The sequence below is a fragment of the Numenius arquata genome, chromosome 3 (genome assembly GCF_964106895.1).
Source record: "Numenius arquata chromosome 3, bNumArq3.hap1.1, whole genome shotgun sequence".
Classification (NCBI taxonomy): domain Eukaryota; kingdom Metazoa; phylum Chordata; class Aves; order Charadriiformes; family Scolopacidae; genus Numenius; species Numenius arquata.
The window spans coordinates 30,217,950-30,240,135 of record NC_133578.1 but is presented as its reverse complement, the minus strand read 5'-3'; the positions used below and the strand labels follow the sequence as shown (position 1 = coordinate 30,240,135).

At 41.3% G+C, this 22,186-nt stretch overlaps 1 protein-coding gene across 1 annotated transcript in view; it reads left to right on the top strand.

Moving 5' to 3' along the window:
• BMPR2 (bone morphogenetic protein receptor type 2) overlaps window positions 1-15,434 on the top strand; it is a 56,401-nt gene extending 40,967 nt beyond the window's left edge. The window contains exons 11-13 of the mRNA XM_074145805.1: window positions 4,159-4,331; window positions 5,429-6,708; window positions 7,978-15,434. Coding sequence (XP_074001906.1) covers window positions 4,159-4,331; window positions 5,429-6,708; window positions 7,978-8,228 — 1,704 coding nt within the window. The 3' untranslated portion in view covers window positions 8,229-15,434. The remainder of the gene's footprint in view (window positions 1-4,158; window positions 4,332-5,428; window positions 6,709-7,977) is intronic.
• Window positions 15,435-22,186: the final 6,752 nt, after the last annotated feature.

Below are 22,186 nucleotides of genomic sequence, written 5' to 3'. Positions count from 1 at the left end.
TTCTATAAACACTGTAATAAACTTTTTCTGAAGTTGTATAGTCCTCAGAATTTGCAGAGGCTACAGCTTCCAGCAATCATTTCATTATAACTACATTAGAAATTTTATATGGCTTCATTTGATCTACAATTTTTGTTTTCAAGATTATAAACATAGTAATGTTTGTTGTTTTGAATTAGTATAGCTATGGCTTCAAGCCTTGCTTTCTGCTGCAGGCCAACAAGTTAGAGCAAGTCAGCTGAACTCTGGTAAGAGTCTCTGTGCTTGCTTTCATCTGCAGCAAAGGTGAGGTAATGCGAATCCCCCTAGCTTAGGGGGGGTTGTTTGTCTTTTATTCCAAGCAAAGTGAAATGTAAACAGTTACTGGGTTCCACCTAATACATGGTAAATTGTTTAAGCTAAAATAGCGTAATTGCGACTATGAAAATGATACAGAATCATCGAATGGTTAGAGTTGGAAGGGACCTTAAAGATCATGTAGTTCCAACTCCCTGCCATGGGCAGGGACACCTCCCACTAGACCAGATTGCTCAAAGCCCCATCCAGCCTGGTCTTGTACACCTCCAGGGAAGGGGCATCCACAGCTTCTCTGGGCAACCTGTTCCAGTGACTCACCACACTCACAGCAAAGAATTTCTTCCTAATATCTAACCTAAATCTCCCCTCTTTCAGTTTAAAACTGTTACCCCTTGTCCTATGACTACACTCCCTCATAAAAGAGTCCCTCCCCATCTCTCCTGTAGGCCCCCTTCAGGTACTGGAAGGCTGCTATAAGGTCTCCCTGGAGCCTTCTCTTCTCTAGGCTGAACAACCCCAACTCTCTCAGCCTGTCTTCATAGGAGAGGTGCTCCAGCCCTCTATGATCATCTTCATGGCCCTCCTCTTGACTCGCTCCAACACGTCCATGTCCTTATGTTCAGCACCCCAGAGCTGGGCGCAGTACTCCAGGTGGGGTCTCACCAGAGCGGAGTAGAGGGGCAAAGCCAAGTCCCTCGACCTGCTGGCTATGCTTCTTTTGATGCAGCCCAGAATGCGGTTGGCTTTCTGGGCTGTGAGCGCATGTTGCCAGCTCATGCTGAGCTTCTCATCAACCCACACCCCCAAGTCCTTCTCCTCAGGGCTGCTTTCAGTCCATTCTCCGCCCAGCCTGGATTTGTGCTTGGGATTGCCCTGACCTACATGCAGGACCTTGCACTTGGCTTGGTTGAACTTCATGAGGTTCACACGAGCCCACCTCTCAAGCCTGTCCAGGTCCCTCTGGATGGCATCCCTTCCCTCCAGCATGTCGACCGCTCCACACGGCTTGGTGTCGTTGGCAAACTTGCTGAGGGCGCACTCAATATTTGACTCTTATTTAAAAGGATAATTCTAGTTATTCCCTTACTGAAATTATGCCCTTCAATCTTCAGAGACCTTGCAAGTTGATAAGTATGTAGCTACTGTGCAGGTAATGGGCAGCCTAAGGCCTCATCTATGCTGGTACTTGTAAATACGTATGAAACCATTTTCAGAGAGGAGCATAGCCTCCAGTACTAACACTGTTGTAAAACATGTTGTAACTGAGTTGAGAGCTTCATAGAGAGGTTCTTTTATTACACAGTTTTGGCCAGCCAGTCAGGGAAGGAGGAGAGAAAAAAGAAAAAGTCCACACCCAAATTATATAGGAAATCAAGCAGCAACTGTTTTAACTATAGCCATGTTGGCAAATGCAGTGTTGGAAGAACCAAGCTTGACAGCTGTTTTTGAAGACAGTTATAACTAAACAGTTCAAGAAGGTTTGTTTTGTTTTGCAGACTATCATTTCAAATATTATGTTCTAACAAGCTGATAGACTCCAGCATTATTAGACACTGAGCTGGCAATGATCCCCATATTTAAACTGCCTAAAACATTCTATGTGTTGTTGCTAATTTTTTTTCAAAAATTCAAAATAATAATAATGATGGTAAGTCCAACTGTAAGGATGGACCTACACCATTGCTTTAAGAGAAAAGAAGAATAAATAAACAATCTGTAATTCTCTCAAGTCTATCAAACAACTTACTCCACCCTACGCCAGTCTAGGATAACAATTGAGTGAGCCCTCTAGGGGAGATAGTGTAGAAAACTAAGCTCCAGATAACCTCGCCCTGGACCCAGGTCCTGACCTCCTGTATGTAAGGCATGGGATAACAGACTTTTGTCTGTTATTTAAAGCTACACCGACACGTTGGGTTGTAACACTTTCATACAAATTCATCTATTAGATAAATGTATTTGCCCTTTTCATTTGAGAAATACAAATAAAAAGCAATGTTTTATTTTTTAGATCACGTAATTAAGGCGCTCAGAAGATAATGGATTTACTTCTTGAACATATGCATTATGATACAGAGCTTGACTAACAGTGTTGTTTTTCACAGTATAAATCAACAATCTGAGCAGATGATGTGCATAAAATAATTCAAGGGCTATAAACTGAGTTGAGGTGTTAGCACCATTTTTGTGTCATTCGCCAAAGCCAAATCAGGGCCCAAGCTTGACTGCAAAGGTCAGGACTGAAGGATATTAATAGAACAATGCCAATTTTCTGTCACTTCTATCTTTTTTTATGAGTGCTAGAACTTCTAAATAGTGCATTTTAGTATAGATCTCTTTGAACCTAAAATTAATAGAAAAAACATTACTGTGTTAAATGTGAAGCTCTAGAACTTCAGTTTTGTTAACTGTCTGTACAGTCATCACTGTGCTCCTTTCGTGATCCTTAAAACATCAAAAGGAGAGGTTCTGCTGGAAGAGAGCCAATATTAAATCAAACACTGGTTAAATTTATTCTGGTGAAGCCTGGAGGGGAGAGTCTTACAGAGGGGCAAGACAGGAGATTAGGGTGTCCACTGACTTAGATGCATCTAAATTGTGGATAAATCAAGTCCTAACAGCCAAATCAAGGCTTTTTATTCTGGGAGAGAAAACGGATCCAGTATACTATCCTGTCATTGTCCCTCAGAAGCGCTCTCAGACTCATGTCCCGCAGCTAAGGGAGGGTGTAGTTGTTTAGCCCCTCTTCCATCTACTGTGGGAAAGGAGAATAAAGGTTTGCTTGTGTTGGGAGCTCATCCCCACCTGTGCAGCCATAGCTGCATCACTAAGCAGCATTGACTTGCCAGATGCAAGTGATGCCAGGAGCCCGCTCTGTGGGTGAGGAGCTCTTGGCTAGCACACAGAGCTCGTCCTGGCTTTCACTGGCAAAAGTGAACAAGGCAGTTCTGGCACAGAGGCAGTCAGCAGGAGCCACTGAAGGCCTTAGTGTCCAGCTGGGATGATGCAGTCATTGGTGCTGAAGCGGTTAAAGCTGGGCTGTAGATGCGAAATGTTCTGGCAAACCATATCCTATCCATGGGCCATAGATTGGCAGCAGGGGCCAGTAGATGTCTGCCTGGTTTTGGTTCTCTGGATGCAGTGGAAACACAAGTGTTCAGTGCTCGTAATTTCAGTTGTCTCCTCTCCAGGTCTCTGACCATATGGCAGCACGTTTTGGAGGTCTTGAGCTGTAATTCTTACTGCACCATTCACCCCACAGTGTGATCGCTGAAAAGTGTTTCTGCTTCTGTTTCTCCATCTGTAAAACAAGGGCAGCGATAATCTCCTCCCATAGCGCAGACAAATTCACTGATACTTATGAGGCATTTGGATGTTACAGTATTGAACAAAGGAGAAAAAGCATGACAAAATGAGCAAGGCTGTGTTATTTTGCATACAGTGCAGGGAAGCAAGGCAGGGGCCATTGGCTGAATTGGGGAGATAACAATGACAGCATTTCCAGAATATCATCAATCCTTAGTATGCAGCTTTCATAAGGCAGGGAGAGTGAGCTGAGCGTGCAGGCATCAGAAGGGGGCTGGCTGAAGATTGTATGGACAATGGTGAATATAGCTTTTCCTTAAATAATTGTCTTCCTAGTTGGTGTGTGGTGAGGTGTGATAATATTAGTCCTGCATATTGCTGTTTTTAAGGCAAACTAGCTTTGAATGAAATTGTGTATCTTCCATTTCTCTTTCTCACCAGCTTGTGACTATTTTCATGCATACAGAATGCTGTCTTAAAACAGTAAATTAGAAGCACAATACAAAGGGAAAATAATTAAAGATAAAGAGGGTTTGTTTGTTTGTCTCCTGGCAGGCTGTGAGGTCACTTAAAGAAACAATTGAAGACTGTTGGGATCAAGATGCTGAAGCTCGACTAACAGCGCAGTGTGCTGAGGAGAGGATGGCAGAACTCATGATGATTTGGGAGAGAAATAAATCAGTTAGTCCAACAGTCAACCCTATGTCAACTGCCATGCAAAATGAGCGGTAAGAAGAGAAAACATTTGGTTTTAGTCATCAACAAACGTCCAATGCAGTGCTCAGCTCCCTCCAGGAAGGAAGCTAGAGCATGCTGCTGGCTTAACGTTTCTGCACCTGTGAACTGGGTGTGTGTTACATGAGTTAATCTACATATGGGTACTGTATGACATGATTCTGATCGATTGTGTTCCTAAGATCTCCTATGTGTTCCCAGAATTCAGGCAACTTTTATGTAAACAACTGTACTTCTCACAGAGGGACCTTTTAAGCTGAACTTAAGCAAACTGTCCAAACAGGCTTGCAAAGATATGATGTGACGATGAATTGTCTTTAAGACCTCTTGCTAAATGATGCTTAAAACTACTTAAAATGTTCTTCTGAGAACTGTGAATTTGCAAGCAATATGAGTTCAGGAAATCACAAAGTCTCAAACCTGTAGCTTTTCAGGTAAAGAACTGCAGGGCCACCATTCAAGTCATTGTTATTCTGACCCCAGTGAAAGAGATGCTGCGCATTCTCTGCTTATATATTGATCCAGAGGGAGTGAGAATTTGCAGAACTGACATTAGTGCTTAATAGTATACACTAGAGATCTGGATTTGAGAGATGAGTAATGTTGCTGCATGTGGCACTGTTTAGTGTAATAAAAAAAAAAAAGGTTCAAATTGTAGAATACCTATATTGTTAAAATAATATATTTTTCATGGTTTAGGCCCTTGTGACTTTTTCCCAGCATCACTTTCTCCATCTTGTCTGTTGAGTTCTTGATGCCCTCCTTCAGCATCACTTCTCTGCAACTAGAGCAGTACCTTAGCAGTGAACTGGACCAACAGCTTATTTGACAAATAGAAGAAAATTCCTGTTATCCAACTTAGTTGTATGAGTAACATCCATGACAAAATTGCTGTCCTAGTAAAAGCAATTTTCTGCTACCCAGGATTTTTCAAGGAAGTTACTGAAGGATCTCAGTTTGTACTGTATCTGTCCTTAGTGTATGCATGAAAAGAAACAAAAAGACATGCAGCTCTTTTGACATTATAAAGCCTCTCATTTAGGTGTTTTTTTACATATATGATCTTAATATAACTTATTTTTTCTTAAAGGAATCTGTCGCATCATAGGCGTGTATCAAAGATAAGACCATATCCAGATTACTCTTCCTCTTCCTACATTGAAGATTCAATTCACCACACTGACAGCATAGTGAAGAACATTTCTTCTGAACATTCGATGTCCACTACACCATTGACTTCAGGGGAAAAGAATAGAAACTCCATTAACTATGAGCGGCAACAAGCACAAGCTCGCATCCCTAGTCCTGAGACAAGTGTCACCAGTTTGTCCACCAATACTACCACCACCAATACAACTGGCCTCACTCCTAGCACTGGCATGACCACCATATCTGAGATGCCTTATTCGGATGAAACAAACTTACATACTACAAATGTCATGCAGCCGGGTGGGCCCACCCCTGTTTGTCTGCAGCTAACAGAGGAGGACTTAGAGACAAATAAATTGGATCCAAAAGAAGTGGATAAGAACCTGAAAGAAAGCTCTGATGAGAATCTGATGGAACATTCACTTAAGCAGTTTAGTGGACCAGATCCACTCAGCAGCACTAGTTCCAGCTTGCTTTATCCGCTGATAAAACTTGCAGTAGAGGTGACAGGACAACAGGACTTCACACAAGCTAGCAATGGTCAAGCATGTTTGATTCCGGATGTCCCATCTGCTCAGGTCTATCCTCTACCCAAGCAACAGAACCTTCCGAAGAGGCCTACTAGCCTCCCCCTAAACACCAAAAATTCAACAAAGGAGCCACGGTTAAAATTTGGTGGCAAACACAAATCAAACTTGAAGCAAGTGGAAACAGGTGTTGCGAAGATGAACACTATCAATGCTGCAGAACCTCATGTCGTGACAGTTACCATGAACGGAGTGGCTGGGAGAAGCCACAGCATAAACTCTCATGCTGGCACAACCCAATATGCCAATGGGACAGTGCCATCTGGCCAGACAACCAGTTCGGTAGCGCAGAGGGCCCAGGAAATGCTTCAGAACCAGTTCAGTGGAGAGGATAGTCGACTGAATATTAATTCAAGCCCTGATGAGCATGAACCTTTGTTGAGGCGGGAGCAGCAGGTTGGCCATGATGAAGGTGTTCTGGACCGTCTAGTGGACAGGAGAGAGCGACCACTGGATAACGGCCGCACAAACGCCAATAACAACAACAGTAATCCATGTCCAGTGCAAGACACAGCTACAGTCAGTATTCAGAACGTAGCAAGAAATCCTGGGCAGACCCAGACTAGAAGAGCACAAAGGCCTAATTCGCTGGATCTATCAGCCACAAATAGTTTGGACAGCAGTAGTGTGCAGTGTAAGTGCCTGCAGGAATTGAACAGTTTCCCTGACACTTTTTTACTTAATACTACTATATCTGCTTGAACAGAAAATACTTCGGTGTCTCCTGTCCCTCCTCAAAACATACTTACTAAATCCCATATAAATTTAATTTCTGTCAGCACAATTTCAATCTTCTCGATTAAGTCCTGTCTCCATCAGCTCCAGCACATGTTAGGTCACTATCTTCCTTCCACATACATGGAATAAATCTGTCCCTTTATAACCTATCTACTCTGACTCTAGCAAGGGAGTAATTTCTAACTTCCATTATTCCTTGCAAGGCACCTACCTTGGCAGCTGCAAGGCATGTTGAAAAAGCTTCCTATTTCTTCCATCAGGGGTACATTATACCTTCTTTTCTTTACTCTTCCTCATTCTTTTAAAGGTATCTGGCTCTAAGGTGCATTGATTAAAATAATTCATTATAATAGCTACTTATACACTTCATTAATTTTAAAGCAACTGATTTTACTATATTAGCCCAGCCTAGATGGATGGTCAAGCATTCTCGACTTTGCTATTTGAGCTCCAACAATTATAGCAATCCTTCATCAGTTTACCGTGTACGTATTAAAAATTAATCAGAGTAGTTAGAGAAGGAATCTATTTTAATAGACTCCTTCAGAGTAACTGCCTTAAGAGTTTAATGGCCAAAGATTTAAGAGGTTACAATGGGGCTCTCCTTTTTAGAGTAAGAATGTAATCATGTAGTCAAATTAAGTACATCCTCGGAGTTTGTCTTTGGGCCTGTTGGAGATGTTGGAAAGGCTTCCTGTGTGCATTTTTAAGAGAATATATTTCCAGAATGCACTGTAGTCTTTGAAAGGTGCTTGCAAACGTCTGACTATGTTTAGACAGATGCTGTAACGCTGCTGAAATAATCTGGGGTGCCAGGCACGTTTGTGTTTAGAAACAAACCAGAACAGATCTTTCAAGAAATGTAGTTGAATATTCAGCAGTGGAATGTGTAAGCCTTCCTTTTAAGTAGGAAGCCTTAATTTTTGTCTTAACATGTTGACTTGAGTTGAAAACTTATTGAGGTAAAGAAAAAAGATTATTGCAGTAACTTTGTCACGCCGCTGCCACACAGTTGCTTTTGTGTGGTAAGATCTTGCTCTTTTGGTCTGTTTTGCATGAATAACAACCCTGGACTCTCCAGTCTAATCTTATCTTCCCCGTAATACTGTTTTCTCCTCTGTTTTTGTTTTTGTTTGGTTTTTTTTGTTTGTTTGTTTGTCTTCAGTAGGTGACTCTTCACAGGATGGCAAGTCGGGCTCAGGAGAAAAGATCAAGAAACGTGTGAAAACTCCCTACTCACTGAAGCGGTGGCGTCCTTCAACGTGGGTCATCTCCACCGAGCCGCTGCACTGTGAGGTCAACAATAATGGCAGTGACGGGGCAGTTCACTCCAAATCCAGCACTGCTGTTTACCTTGCGGAAGGAGGCACTGCCACCACAATGGTATCTAAGGACGCAGGAGTGAACTGCCTGTGAAATACTTTAAAAGCCGACAAATTGACCTTTTTTTTGCATTATTGGAAACAAACATGCAGAAGACATTTTAAAAAAAACTGCTTTTTCCTCCTGTCAGCAACCCCTACCAAGGACTCGCTTTAAATAGATTTCAGCTATGCAGAAAATTTTTAGCTTATGCTTCCATATTTTTTTATTTTGTTTTATTTTTTGAACGTTTTTGCACTTTTATTTAGTATCGCTAAAGTTAAGTCTGTCTGTTTTGACCACGGAATATATATATGTGTATCAAAAATGTGGTCTCAAAATATTTTTTTAAAAAAAGGAACAAAAAAAAGTATTGCTGATAATCAGTTTGGACCAGTTTCTTAAGGTCACTAAGATCCTAAGCAGACTATAAGACAGGTTTGACTGCAGTGGTGTCTTGTAACCATGTTTTGATTTCTGTGCACAAGCTAGTCTGTATTTCTATGTTACAAAGTGTATCCTCTTTTGAACCCCCTATTTTTCTTGTGTCATGTTGAAATGTGCAATAGTCTATAGTTCACAGTATGCTTTATTGAAAAGTGTGTTTCTAAAACTGCCACATGTTCCCCTTTTTGTATGTGTTAATTTTTCCCTGACAGTTGAGCAGTCAGCCGGTCATGACAGTGAACTTTGCACACCGTAGCCAGCTTGAAGCAGCTGCCTATATCACATTGTGCGCTGAGGTGACAATGCATGAAGAGGCTTTAAAAAAGAAGCTAAGAAAAAAAAAAATCTGAGCTCAGTACCTTTCCATGTGTTTCCTTTATAGTAGTAGATGCCAGCCTGTGAAGTTCTGAATAACAAAACGTTGAACAAATGTAAGGAAACAGTCAGGCATTTTTTCCATTTTCTTTTGTGTGCATTTTCACCCCCTGTATTTATTTAAAACCTTATTTAGATCATTAGTAATGTACATTGAAAAATACATTTTATTCAGAAATCTTAATAACTGTCAAATGCTCTAGTGAAGATAGGTTGCAAACATATTTTGTTTACACAGAGGAAAAATCATGAATCTTATTTGGCACAAAACAGTTTTGTGATGAGTTATGAATCTTTCCTGATTTGCCTCCTTACTGACAGTCTGGAGTACTGTCCAGATTGATTACTTATGCAGGTGGGTGCATCCTAATTGACTGTTGTTGCTGAGTCCTCCCTTCAGAGTTTCCAGACCCTCTCATTCATCTTGTTAAAATTCATTGCATGCTTTTAAAATTCATGGTTATGAGTGTTTGTGGGGGAGCATTGGAGATTTTTCCCCTCTGCTTAGACCCCCCAGTTTGTATGCACATTGATTTTAGATGTCAGTGAACATTAATGTAGTATCTGTTGAGATAAATTGTTTTTTCACCAACTCAAGTAGACCATACCTTTTTTTAGAATGATTGTTTTTACTGTGTACTGAAAAAATAATTTGCTTATTCTCCTCTGGACCTCCTTCTGCCTAAGAAATATCCTTCCACCTGAGACACATTCTTTCTGATTGAAAACACTTCAGTAAAAACTACTTAGATTTTAAAAAGACGCACGTCAGTCTTTGGTACTGAGTAAAGTTTTATCGCTGTATCTGAAAACTGGTGATGTTCAAAGAAAGAAAATATATTCAGTCAGCCTGCCAAACTCCTATGGCAGGATACTGGCAGCAAACAACTGCCTCCCCCAGCCTGTCTCCTTTCAGCTGACTGAAACAGATGCTCTATGCTTTCAAGCTCGTTTGTTTCCTTGCTGTTACATTATTTTTACCCCTGAGGTAAACTTTGCCAACCCTGTTCTTCTATATCTGATGATACAACTAGCATAATATATGCCTTGCTGTTTCCCAAACTCCCTTGTTTATGATTTTGTCTTGTAATGCTTCTTAATGTTTCTTAGATTCTCCAAGAGATAACTCTATAAATCCAGACTTTGATTAAGTGTAGTTGTAGAAATACAAGCCATGAGACATATTTTGGGCTCCCTATGTTCTTTAAGCACCAGTTCAAGTAATACCTTTCGTCTCTGAGGCATAATTCTGTTAACTGCCTGTACAAATACACAGTTATATCTCCCTTCTTCAAAAATACAGCCTTTCTCTGGTTTTACTTTTAATTCACTCTCTGGCTTTCCATCTGCTGCAATCTCGCATCCCAGATGTTGAAAACCTGCCAGTTGCTCAGCTGGGTTTCAAGACCTGAATCAGAATTTTTGGCATTCTGTTCATAATGCTGGCTGCGGTTTTCTTCTCCTGGCCTTCGTTGAGTCTCCATTTCAAGTACGGTATGTTGTTCTGTGATGATCACTGTATCGTGCATATTGAAGATTCTTCACTTCTTTCCCAATGGCTTTTTGCTTTGCCTTGCGTGTATCATCCGTCAGCATTTCAAAATGTGGGCTGAAAAGCATATTTAGGACACTTTTATCTAACTTGAAACACTCTGGGGAGAGAAAAGTTATTTGCTCTGGCTACTGCTTCTTTCTGCTAAGAGATTTGCACCAGTCTTCTAGCCTTTCTTTTCAGGCCAATCTTTTCTAAGAAAGGCCAATTTTCTAAGAAATCCAACCTTCTCATGCTCAATGCAATCAAAATCATTTTAACACCAGATGAAACTTCTTCTCAAGTTTTCCTTAAATATTCTTAAAGCAAACATAATACTTTCTTTTCCTTTGTCTATTTCTGTCACTTACTAGAAGGCCTTTGGGAAGAATTACAATTAGTAGAAAGTATTGGCTTTTTAATCTACCCTGGATAAAAATAATTTGTAACATGATAGAAATATGTACTTTATCACAAAATACCCTATAGATTAATTAGAGGAAAAGCTATTTATTTTTAAAGGTCAGTCAAAACAATCTCTTAAGTAGGTACCAAAATACTGTAATTCTGCACAGCTAGATGAGCAGTTTTCATTTTAATGCTTACTTTAGTAATGCCCTTTTTTTGCTCACAGCACATAATCCAATCTCCACAGAATACTTTCTCTGTAAATTAAATGATATTGAATCGTATCTCATACCATGGGGAATCATCCTTAACCAAACAAAATACAGAGAGAGAGAGAGAGAGAGAATTCTACAGATCAGACACATGGATAGTTGATAGATGTGCTATAATAAGGGGAGACAAATGTGGTTTATTTCTTTGTGTGTTTTTTTTTTTTTAAGAAAAAATACTTATGAAAATTGATAATTTTCTGTCAGTTTCTCGTGTATATTGCAGACAAGATAAATATAGCAAAATGAAAATAGAATGATAGTGTAAATACCTATGAATTGTGCCGCTGCCAAATAGGCAGCAGTAGAATATTTGCTATGGTAATTTATAATGTATAATTCAAGTAAAATGTTAGAGCAAACATTTGTGATGTTTGTGTATATAAGCCAAAATCGAAAATCTTACTGGTTTTAGAAAATGACATACTAGTAGAAGCCAGAAGAGTTGCTTAGGTTAATGCATTGTCTCTCTTTCTGTTTCCTGTAATAGAGATACTCTCCAACGTAACATGGTTTTTAGAATGTGAATTCTAACCATTTGAACAGACATGCCTCATAGTCAGATTTATTTTCTTCTAAAATTGATATTTACAAGTCAGATTATCTGCAACACTTCCCCTGAATTTGCTTATAACGCTCTATAGCTTCATGTGGTAAACAATTGGTATTAGAAATGTCTTTCATGAAACTCCAAGGTGGGCTTCAATTGCACAGCTAAAGGTAAAGGAATTCCTAATTTAAAAGAAAACCAATTTATATTGTCATCATTAGAATATTCTCAGAAACAAAGAACATCTCTCTCTGTGTTTTGCTTTTTTACTGCTGTTCCTTTGTATCTTGTTTCCACATAGAAAATTACCTAATTTTCAAAGGCAACACAGTTTCATTTTTTTTCAGTGCGCTGGGGACAAAACCCAACACAAGATGGATGCTGGCAGGTTTCAGGAAACAAATAAGAAAAACCACCCACCTTAAATATATGTTTAGAAAGTACATATTTTCCCACCTGCCAGCTTTCTTTAAAAGAAGTCTTTAATCCTGCCTGCTTCAGAAAGGAGAATAAGGAAGTTCTGTATTTGTATGGAATAGGTTACTGAGCCAAATTTAATAATAATGAATTTGTACTTAAAAAATATATATGTATACATTGTACATGCCATAGTTTCTGTGTCCAGTGCATTTTGCTCTAATGATATTCCTTTTTTAAATGTTAAAAAAAAAGTCCACTAATATAACATTACTAAGTCTATGTTCAGATTATAATTTTCTTTCGTGAAAATATTCAAACAATCATAACCATTCTGCCATTGAAACGTTATTATGGAAAGTTCCAGCCTAATTAGGGAGATTTTTAAAATTCACACATGCAGTTGATACAGGAGAAATTAATTATGCTGTAATTTTTACTTGTATAAAAGAGATGGCAGTTCCCATTTCTGAAACAGTGTTCTGTTTTTAAGTCATAAAAATAATAATTGCCAAGCACAGTAGCATATATATGACCTGATGCCTAATTAGAAAATTTGGAGCAGCTTATCAAAGAAAATTGAAGTATAGGACTGATAAGTCTATGAAAGTTGGATTATAGACTGGACAATTTAGTATTTTGCATAGATTTGGATTATTTGAATTTTTCTGTCTGGTGTCCCGCTATCCATTTTAACAGATTAATATATTAACCTCCTTTCTTTAATGTGCTTATTATTTTTTGTTCAACTTCAAGCCTTTCTTCAGTGAAAAAGCTATACATATTGCAGTGAAGCCAGATACATATTTTTATGTAAACTGTGTATGTATTTTGATGCATATGTGTGTTCTGCATAAATTCCACGATTAAGTTATGTGAGTTACAGCATCAGATGGTAGCACTGGTAGCAAATATAATGGTTTTTTTTCATATGCCATTTTTAAGTTGTCTTCAGCACATCACAGTAAAACTGGGATCTGACTGTGACATATAATCCAGTACTGTGAGATCTCCCATGACAGACTTGTCACTGAATGTTTAGGTGGAATGGATTTATGAGAGAGAGAGAGAGAGAGAAAAAAAAAGCCGGGAATGCATGTGACAAACTTTACCTGAAGATGAGTAATTTAAGGTACCCCTCTTAAAGATAAAAAGTAATCCAAAATATTTTATACATGATAGTTTTTACAAGGCTTTTTTATGTAGTAGCTATTGTTATGTGTGTGGTTGCCATTTAAACATAGTATTTCTGTCCATTAAATCCAATTTATATGACAATTCTAGATTGTCATATAAAACTATAGCTGTAGAAATACATCCCTTTTTTTGATCCCCCCACCTCCCAGTAGGTTCAATTTTTATGTGAAATAGTAACAAATCGGATTTCTCGTTTTGATGTTTCTTCTGTACTGACTAAAATTGGTAGCGGAACTTCCGCTTCTGCAGGTAACAGATTTGGACACTCCTTCGAATCAAAGCGGGAGTTCTGTTTGGCGCAGGCCGATCTGAGGAAATCGGCATCCCGTGGGTTAGCGCTTGAGCCGAATGCTGTTAATCAGAGGAGTCTGCCATTGATTATGAGCAAAGGAGGGTTGGGTTCGGCTGGCAGCGTGGGTTTAAACATTTCTTGGGAGGATTAGCTCTGGGAAAGCTAAGGTGGAATGTGGGACCACAGGGACGAACCCTGGCTACTGCCGTCTTGAGGGGTGTTGGCTGATGCCTCAGTTCAGGCTGGGTCAGTACCAGTGCGGCTGTGGGTGTTGTCAAGGAGTGGAACTGCACCAGTGGAAGGTTTCAAGATAAATCCTCATTTACGCCAAAGCCCTTTAATGTTGATCTGGGCTTCATGCAGGTCTGATTTAGTGGCTGCTGTGGTGCGTTACTGATGTGAATTACTTTTTATGCCCATTTCTGTTTATTTCACTGTGGTTTAATCTACATTTGTGCATAATAACCAGGAACTAGTTGAAGTTACGTTAATTTATAATGTAATTGTCAGATGTTTTTAAAAGCCTGTTGATCAGCAATTGTGTAAATTTGGAAGTCATTCAGTTGGTTAACTTCAATGCGTACGTCATGCTTCAACAGATGCAGTAACTATCACGGTAAGGAAGGATTTAGTCAAAGTTCTTGCAGGCTTCTGCAGGCTTATTACAGGAGTATACATCCACCAGGGGCATAGCATCTTGCCTGGTAACTATTCTAAAGCAGAAATAATTAGCCTTTATAACTTTCTTGTTTCAGGGTCTCCCAAAAGTCAATTTTTGCAGCCCGTTCACCTGTTTTTAAGACAGAGCAAAAATGTGCGAGGTTTATTTCTAGAGCACTTGATTCACTTTTTTTGTGCTTCAGAACTGTATCATGAAGTATCATGCTTCAATCTTGTTTATTCAAAAGGAAAGAAAATAGTTAACGTTTCTGTAGTTCATAAAAAGTCACAAGAACAAAGAAACAGGCAAGTCCAAGTTATAGCTGACTTCCATTTGTCACTTTTGAATTTCCTGATTTGTGACTCTTCTCTCTCTTTCACACTGTTGAAATGTATTTAAAAAGGTTTGTATGTAATGTTTCTTGTCTGCTTTTTGTCTCTAGAGGAGAGTGTGCTCTATTCACATTTATATAAGCTGGAATCATGTTTTACGATCGCTGTTGATTATTTTCCCCCCAAATGCAGTATAAGAGGAAAATGAACATGGCAAAGACTGATTTCTAGGGCTTGGTCTTCTGTAGAAGCTGAAATAAGGAGATGTGAAACTACCATTTTCCTTATGAAGATCGTAAAGAGCGCATTACTTTCTGAGCGAGCTTTTCTGGGGAAGAGGGGGAGGAACCCTAGAATATGGAGTCTCATCAGAACCCTTTTGTTAACGGGTATTTTTGGTTTTTCTCTCAAATGACTGAGGAAATATCATGTATGAATTTATAAATAATTGCTTTCAGTTATTTCTTTTGTATAAGCTGTCCAATACCCTTGCTATGCTGTATAAGTTGTGTTTCATGGAACAGTGTGAGTATGAAATAAAAAGCTAATTTTTGTTTTTTAATCATCTGTGGATGCCACTATGAAAGCTGACATTGTTAAAGCCACTACAGAGTTTTCTATGAATACTTGTAAGAATTGCTTTGTTATATATAAACTTAAATAAAGAGATTGTATTGATACAGAGACATTGGATAAGAACATTTAAAAGGCTATTCTTTAGGTCTACAAGAAAAGGCTTGCTGTAAAATGGTGCATTATTCCATTTATTAAAGATCATATTAATGACAAAAAACATGGTCTTTTCTGGGTTTTTCATGGTATTATTGGTCACGAGTAATAAGACATGCTCCCAGGAACGAGAGGAAGACCCCTGTTGCAGTGTGTTTTGTTGGCTGAAGGGCATAAGGAACTGCTTCATTACTGAGGGTAGAATAGGACCTTCAGACACCTTAGGCACGTGACAGATTGCACACTGCACTGTTACCAGATAATAGTGTGAAATAATTAGGGTTTGCCGTTGCTACGTTAATGCAGTGCCTCTGCTTGCTTTTTTGTCCATTCTCGCTGGTCAGCCAGTTAAGATGCTCATATTGGCAACTAAACATAGTTTTGTAGGCATTTCAAAGTAGCAGGCCTTACATAGCCTCTTGCACGCTTTTGTCTGCTAAGTGTTTAAGGAGAAAAACAAAAGGGAAAAAAAAATAAAAAAAAGAAAACAGGAAAAAGAGGCATTAAACTAAATACTTTTCTCCTTCACTTTTGGTTGGGCTGCACTTGGGTAGAGCACAGGATTGATGGGAACCAGGCATGTGGGAGGAACACAGCAACCAAGAACCTTTGCAGGTGGGACAAGAATTAAAATAGCAACTCCTCTATCCTTCCCACACAAACTATTGCACTCTTTCACCTCTCCATGAGGAGACAATGTCATGGTGTTCTTATAAGCAGGAGCTTTCCCAGCCCAGAGCTGCTGTCCTGTCCAACAGAACTAGAAGAGATAGACTAAGTCAGTAGAAGGACCCTGCAAACTTCCTCTGCTGACCGGCCTGACCCAGGAGTTTTCCTGCTGTGTCTCCTGAAGGTGAGGTGCTGGGAACAGATGGGTCTTTTCTCCACTGCCATCTCCTTTGTTCTGCTTCCTGGGGTTTTTCAACTCCTGACGCAAGAACTTCATTTTGAAGGAGTTCTCTGGGATTTTTTACTTTGCAATGAAGAGCTTTTCCTCTAGTGTTCCTTCTTCCAGTCATGCTTATGGAGAGCTTCAAGCTGAGATGTTAACTGGAATCACCACCATACAAATGGTAGATGCATTGTTGAAAGATGCTGTTCATTTGACCTCATTTTTCTCCTCTCCCGTGAGACTATTGGTAAGTGTGAGCGGGAGTTAGTGCTCCATGACCTGATTGCCTCTAAGGCAGGCCTCAGGATGCTGAGGTTTTAGGACATGGATGCTTGTCCACCTAGAGAACAGAGGGAAATTAATTCAAAATGGTCCCGAGAACTGAGTATCACCCCCACTCAGTCACCTTCCCTTCTTGACCAGAAAGAAAATAGTGAATCTTCCCATTAAACAAGAAACAAGCCTCATCTTTCTAGCCATCCAAATGCCAGCTGAGCTCTGAGGCAGCCATTTTGCCTATGCGTGTGGATGGAACTCGGTTCTCCTCAGTTCTCTTTCTGGAGCACAAACAGCCGTGTTGGCTTGGGTTGTGCTACCGCCGCACCACAAGCTCACTCAGGCAGTGGTCACCACAGCCTTGAGGCAAAGTCTTACACAAGCTGCAACTAAACTCAATGCCATGTCACCAGAGTGGTGAACTCCTCTTTTCTTCGGTTCCACTCCCAGTGTTCCTGGGTTTGTCTCGGCCTTGGGAAGGGGTTCCACATTAGCACCAGCTCCCTAGCATGAGCAACCCAAACCCTACAGTGCTGCAACAGACATCTTGCACCAAGCACTCTACTCGTGGGATCTCACTGGTTCCAGCACTTTCCAGTACACACAGATTGGTGGGACCCATCCTGCAGCTCAGTTGCTTCGTTGCTTGTATCTCTCCTCCTTCCTTAATTCTTGTTATTTTTCTCTATCCACAGTGACAATTTTTGCAAGCAAATAAGAAAGTGGTGCATGTCTTATACCTCTGTGGCTAAAGAACTACCTCCAAAATGCAACAAAAGATGGGAGACAGAATGAGGAGCTTCGTTTCTTGCTGTCGTAAATAAGGAGGGAGCAATAAACTCAGGCAAGTAGTGTATGGGTTGAGCACCTGCCTGTATGACAAATCTCAGCCCCACAAATGAACCTAGAGCCCCCTGGCTACAGGGAAGGATCATGACAAGCCTCACTTCCCCTATGAACAGGAGGTAGACTCAGTGTTCCAGGCTGGATCTGCAGCTACCTTGGGGGCTTCTGCCTCAGAAAAGGATTAGTAGATTAGGACAGTTATTGACAAGGAGAAGGTCCCTCCCTGAAAGAGAGCACTGTGCTTACATGCAGTGGCTTGCTGTTGGCTCAAGATGGCTGAGCAGCACCAGCTCACAGGGAAGAGAGGCTGGCTAGCGAGGTCTTACTACCTACCTGTGAGCTGTTAAGGACAGGCCTACAAAGCTCTTTGTATCCAGAGGTCTCAATGACATTGGTGGGAGCCTGTGATCTCTGCAGTCCTCCAAGGAACAGCTCTGATAAAGTCAGACTTCCCATGAGGTTGTAACCAGGGACAGGGACACCAGGAGTGCTGGGAACCAAGTGAAGCTCTTGTTTCCCTGGGGTACCACAGGCCCCTGCCCTGTAGGGGAGAGAAGCTGGTGGCAGCGCTGCAGCAAGTCAGGGAGGGTTGCTGACCTGATCAACGCAGAAATAACAAGAACTCCCGCCTGCCCATTCTACCTTCACTGGCACCCTGGACGGAGAGGCTGCTGCTACCAAAGAAGGCTGGGAGTGCTGGGGGTGGCAGCTGTGACAAAAGGAGCAGACACCACCAACACCCTCCCCTGCCAGCAATTATCACTCCTTGCTGACAGCAGGAGCAGCCAAGTCCTGCCCTGCCCCGGCATGTGTGGCTGAGTCTTACCCTCAGGGCATCTGAGGAGCCTTGACTCAGCTCTGCAATAACGAAGTGTTACTGGTGAATTTTACCAATATATTTTTCATCGGGTGTGTGAGCTACTTGGGCTTAAGAAATAGTCTCCTCGTGGATTTTCCTGCGTGACTTCATATACTCACCTCAGCCAGCTCTCTTCTGCAGAAATAACAACCACTTCTATTCGGCTTTTGCTTTGCTAATGGGAAATGAAAGTAAAACAATAATAATTATATTCCTCTTTGTTCCAGAGCAGCGATGCAGCTGCAGAACGTACTTTGGGGAACGCAGCCACGCCAGTCTTCCATTTGTTTCCATTCAAGGTTTTTTTCCCCATTTACATCTTGCTAATTCTGATGTTATGGAAATTCTCCACGTGCAGGAGATTACAGACATCTGCTCGCTGCCATGACCCAAAGCACGTTCTATCGGATAAGGTTAATTTTCCACAGGCAGGAAAACTCAACTGTACCAAAATGTTTGTATCTGTATAAATGCAGCTTTTCATTTAGCCTGAAAGGTTGTCATTCTCTATCCAATGAGGAGTTGAAACGGTTTGATTCCTAGAATATAAGTGGCACGCTTGGATCTTCTGCTTTTATGTTGGGCAACTTCCTCCCTTCAGCTCTCAGTACTACAGGGAAAGTCTGTGAGAAATCCACAAATGGTGATCTGAGCCGAAGTCATGCTTTGGGGATCACTCACGCCTCTTTTACAAAGACAAGAGATAAGGCTGTCTGAGGACAGCTGGTAGGCTCTGGGGCAGCCCTGTCTGCCGGGAGTGGTCTGCGGAAGATGATTAAGGAAAGCAAGTCTGTATGCAGCGACTGAGAAACGGCATTTCTAGATGGGACTCACATGGGCACTGGAAAAATGTTAAGGATGCAAATACTGAGAAAATTTGGAAACGCCTGACCAAGGTGCATTTAAATTCCTGATGGGAAGGACAGGAGCTTCCCAAGACCCTCTATCACGATCCATGCCCCTTTTGAGACTAAGGACGTACACCCAGTATGGAGCAGGCATGGTTTGGGCAGATGATGGGCAAAAGCCAGTGGGCAACATCTCAAGTGCATGAGGTGGATTTGCGGAAGGGGAAGGAGCATGGCGGGAGGGTAGAGATAGTTGTTTCAGGCATCAGCAACAAGGTAGGACTTGGCATTTGTCTTTGGCGCTACTTCTTTGTTGTCCCTGCCAAGCGATAATAGGAAAGGATAGTGTGATAAAGAGGGTACAGAGGTTGCATAGCTCGTTTTACTACTGTTACTGCTTGCAACAGGCCTGCAAGTAGCTCCTAGGAATGGTACAGGCTTTTCTGCTTCCCCCTATCACTTAGTGCAGCCTTTGTTTGCAAGAAGTTCATGCCACAGGCTATCAGATTTCCTAATCGGAATGACCAGAAATATGGTTTTCATATGGTATTTTTATGCGCATGGAACTGCGTGCGTAAGAAGTGAGGTTAGTTTGTGCTCTCTTCCTGGTTTTGTTACTGGCGGTTAGCCTGTATTTTTTGCAGAGACTGGCACTTTACCAGTCTGCCATAATATTAAAATTAAACTTGTTTTCTCAATTTCCTTCTCCCTTTCTCCTTCTTTCTCCCCCTCCCCTTTTCCTTTTCTTGGAAAGGCAGTAATTGAGCCCTGCAGATATGTCGTAAACAGTAAATTCTAGCACCTCCAGTTCTCTGGATTAGTTAAAAAATCAGATCTGACACAAACCATTGTAGCGAATTGTGGGTCTGACTCCAGTCAATGAGGCAGGGGCTGCTGCTGCACACATCAGTTATACTGGTGCAGCCAGGGCGTGTATGGGTGGCCAGAGAATCTCCTGCAGGAGGGAGGCCTTGCTGGACCTCTGCTGAGGTGGAAGGTATTTATTGGGAACCTGCATTTCTGTCGCCATGTCAAGAATTTTCTTGCAGGACCATTAAAAATTCTGAATTGGGCCTCAAAAACAGCTGGCTTAAAATCACTATTAAGCAGGCTAATGTTATTTATTGTCTGCTTCTGGAAAGCCAGAATGCAAGTAAATCATGTGTTTGAGCTTTACCCTGTGATCATGAGGGATAGAAATGTGCTTTTAAGGCACAGGCAGGCAGAAGTTCCCATCTGTTTACATCAGCCACTAACTGAGACCTTAAGTGAAGTGAAACGGAGGTATTTGCAGCCAAACAGAAGCAAGCGGCAGTCAAAAGGCTTGATTTGGGCACATTTGGGTGTTAACCCTAGCAGAGCAGCCAGCCACAGGAGGTACTCACAGGTTCTCCTGTTGCAAGCCAGCAGCAGCCAACAAGCTGCAGACTTGGGAAGACTTCTCCTATCCCAGGTTGGGGTGCAGGAGGCAGGCAGAGGAACTGAGCTCTGCTAGGGGAGGGAGGGGAACAGGTGGAAAGGCAGGTTGGTTCATAATCTACCCCTGGTGGGATGCCAGCTGGGAGTCCTTTGGCTCCATGCTGGCGTAAGGCAGAGCTGAGGTCTTGCACGTTTAGTTTTTCCTCAGCATGCTGCAATGAGGCAAGTGTGCTTAGGTGGCTGTCCCTTTCCTTGGAGGAGACAGGCATAGCCCTGCATGCAGTTCAGGGTAGCTGTCGTGCTGCGGTTTCTCCTGCTGAAAAAAGGTTTCTGTGAGCTGCCAGGCAGGTTGCGAGTGTATTCAGGGAAGCTAAGGCAACACATGAGGGTCAGGTGTCTGCATCACCTTCCTTCTACAACCACTGCACAAACCTGCTGCTTTGGGCAGGCTGCCGAGGCTTCTTTGGAAAGACCCCAAGTAGACCTAGTCCAAGGTTTTACTGATCTCTGCTCCAAAGATAAGAGGCAACCTGCAGGCTTGCCACTATGAAACACCAGCCTAACCATGCCAGCCATGACTGCTGGAGATGTCTGTGTGTTCCTGCTGAGCAGAGTGAGCCTGACACCCTGGCTGTTCAGGGTTCAATGAACATCAAATGTTCATTGGATGAGGTCTTGGCTGCTAACAGCAGTGGGGCTTGGGGCTTTGCCCAGCTTTCCTTTTTTCATCTTCTCAAAGACCACATCCTCTCTCTTAGAGCTCCCTGCTCTCCTGCAGCCAAAGTCAGGCTGAATGCAAGGTATAATGCGTGATGACAGGATGGCACAACTAAGACAAACTGATCTCTGGTTGAGATGTAACCGAACTAGTTAAAAGCTCCCCTGCTCCTCATGGCTGAATGCAAGGAGGATTCAGAACACTTCTTGATCAATTCTTTCTGAGTAGTTATTTTCCCAAATCAGAGAATCCCATGCTCCCACTTCATCACACTCTGCTAAAGTTAATTAGTTTAACTACAGGGCTAGTATATGTATATGGAGAGAGAAGCAAAATCATTTTGTCACTGCCTCTCAGTGCATGAATAAGCCATGCCAACATGCTTTTCACAATCTCTTTAGCTTTTCCAAATGTTATAAAAACAAACAAGCAAAATAAGATTGTATGCCTGACTCAGAAGCAGTGAACTCTCCTCTGCTCTCTTAAGTGAAGAGTGTCTATAGCTATATATGCCTATTCAGCACATTTTCAGGATATTTATTGTCTTAAAATATGGCCATAAAATCTACATTATTGAAAAATTGTCATTTATCAAATTAATTTATAATGTCAACAATTGAAATAAATATTTTACAGTATATAGTTCCATGATACTCACGGTGCAGAAATTGTGTTGGTGGCTTGTAGGAGCTATCAGTGTTTAAGGTTGTAAATCAAGAGTTTCCTTCTATAGTTCGTACACATTCTTCTGCCCTGAGACTAAAAATATAGAAACACGTTACATCTCTATACACAACATAAATACAGATAAATCTCTGTGTTGTATTGCAAGCTCTGTAAATATGTGATTAAAAATATTAAGCTTTTGGAAGATAATTTTAAAGAAAAATTACTTGCTTCCTTGAAGGAAGGGAAGTTTTACTGTTGGAGGGGAGGAATTATGGGC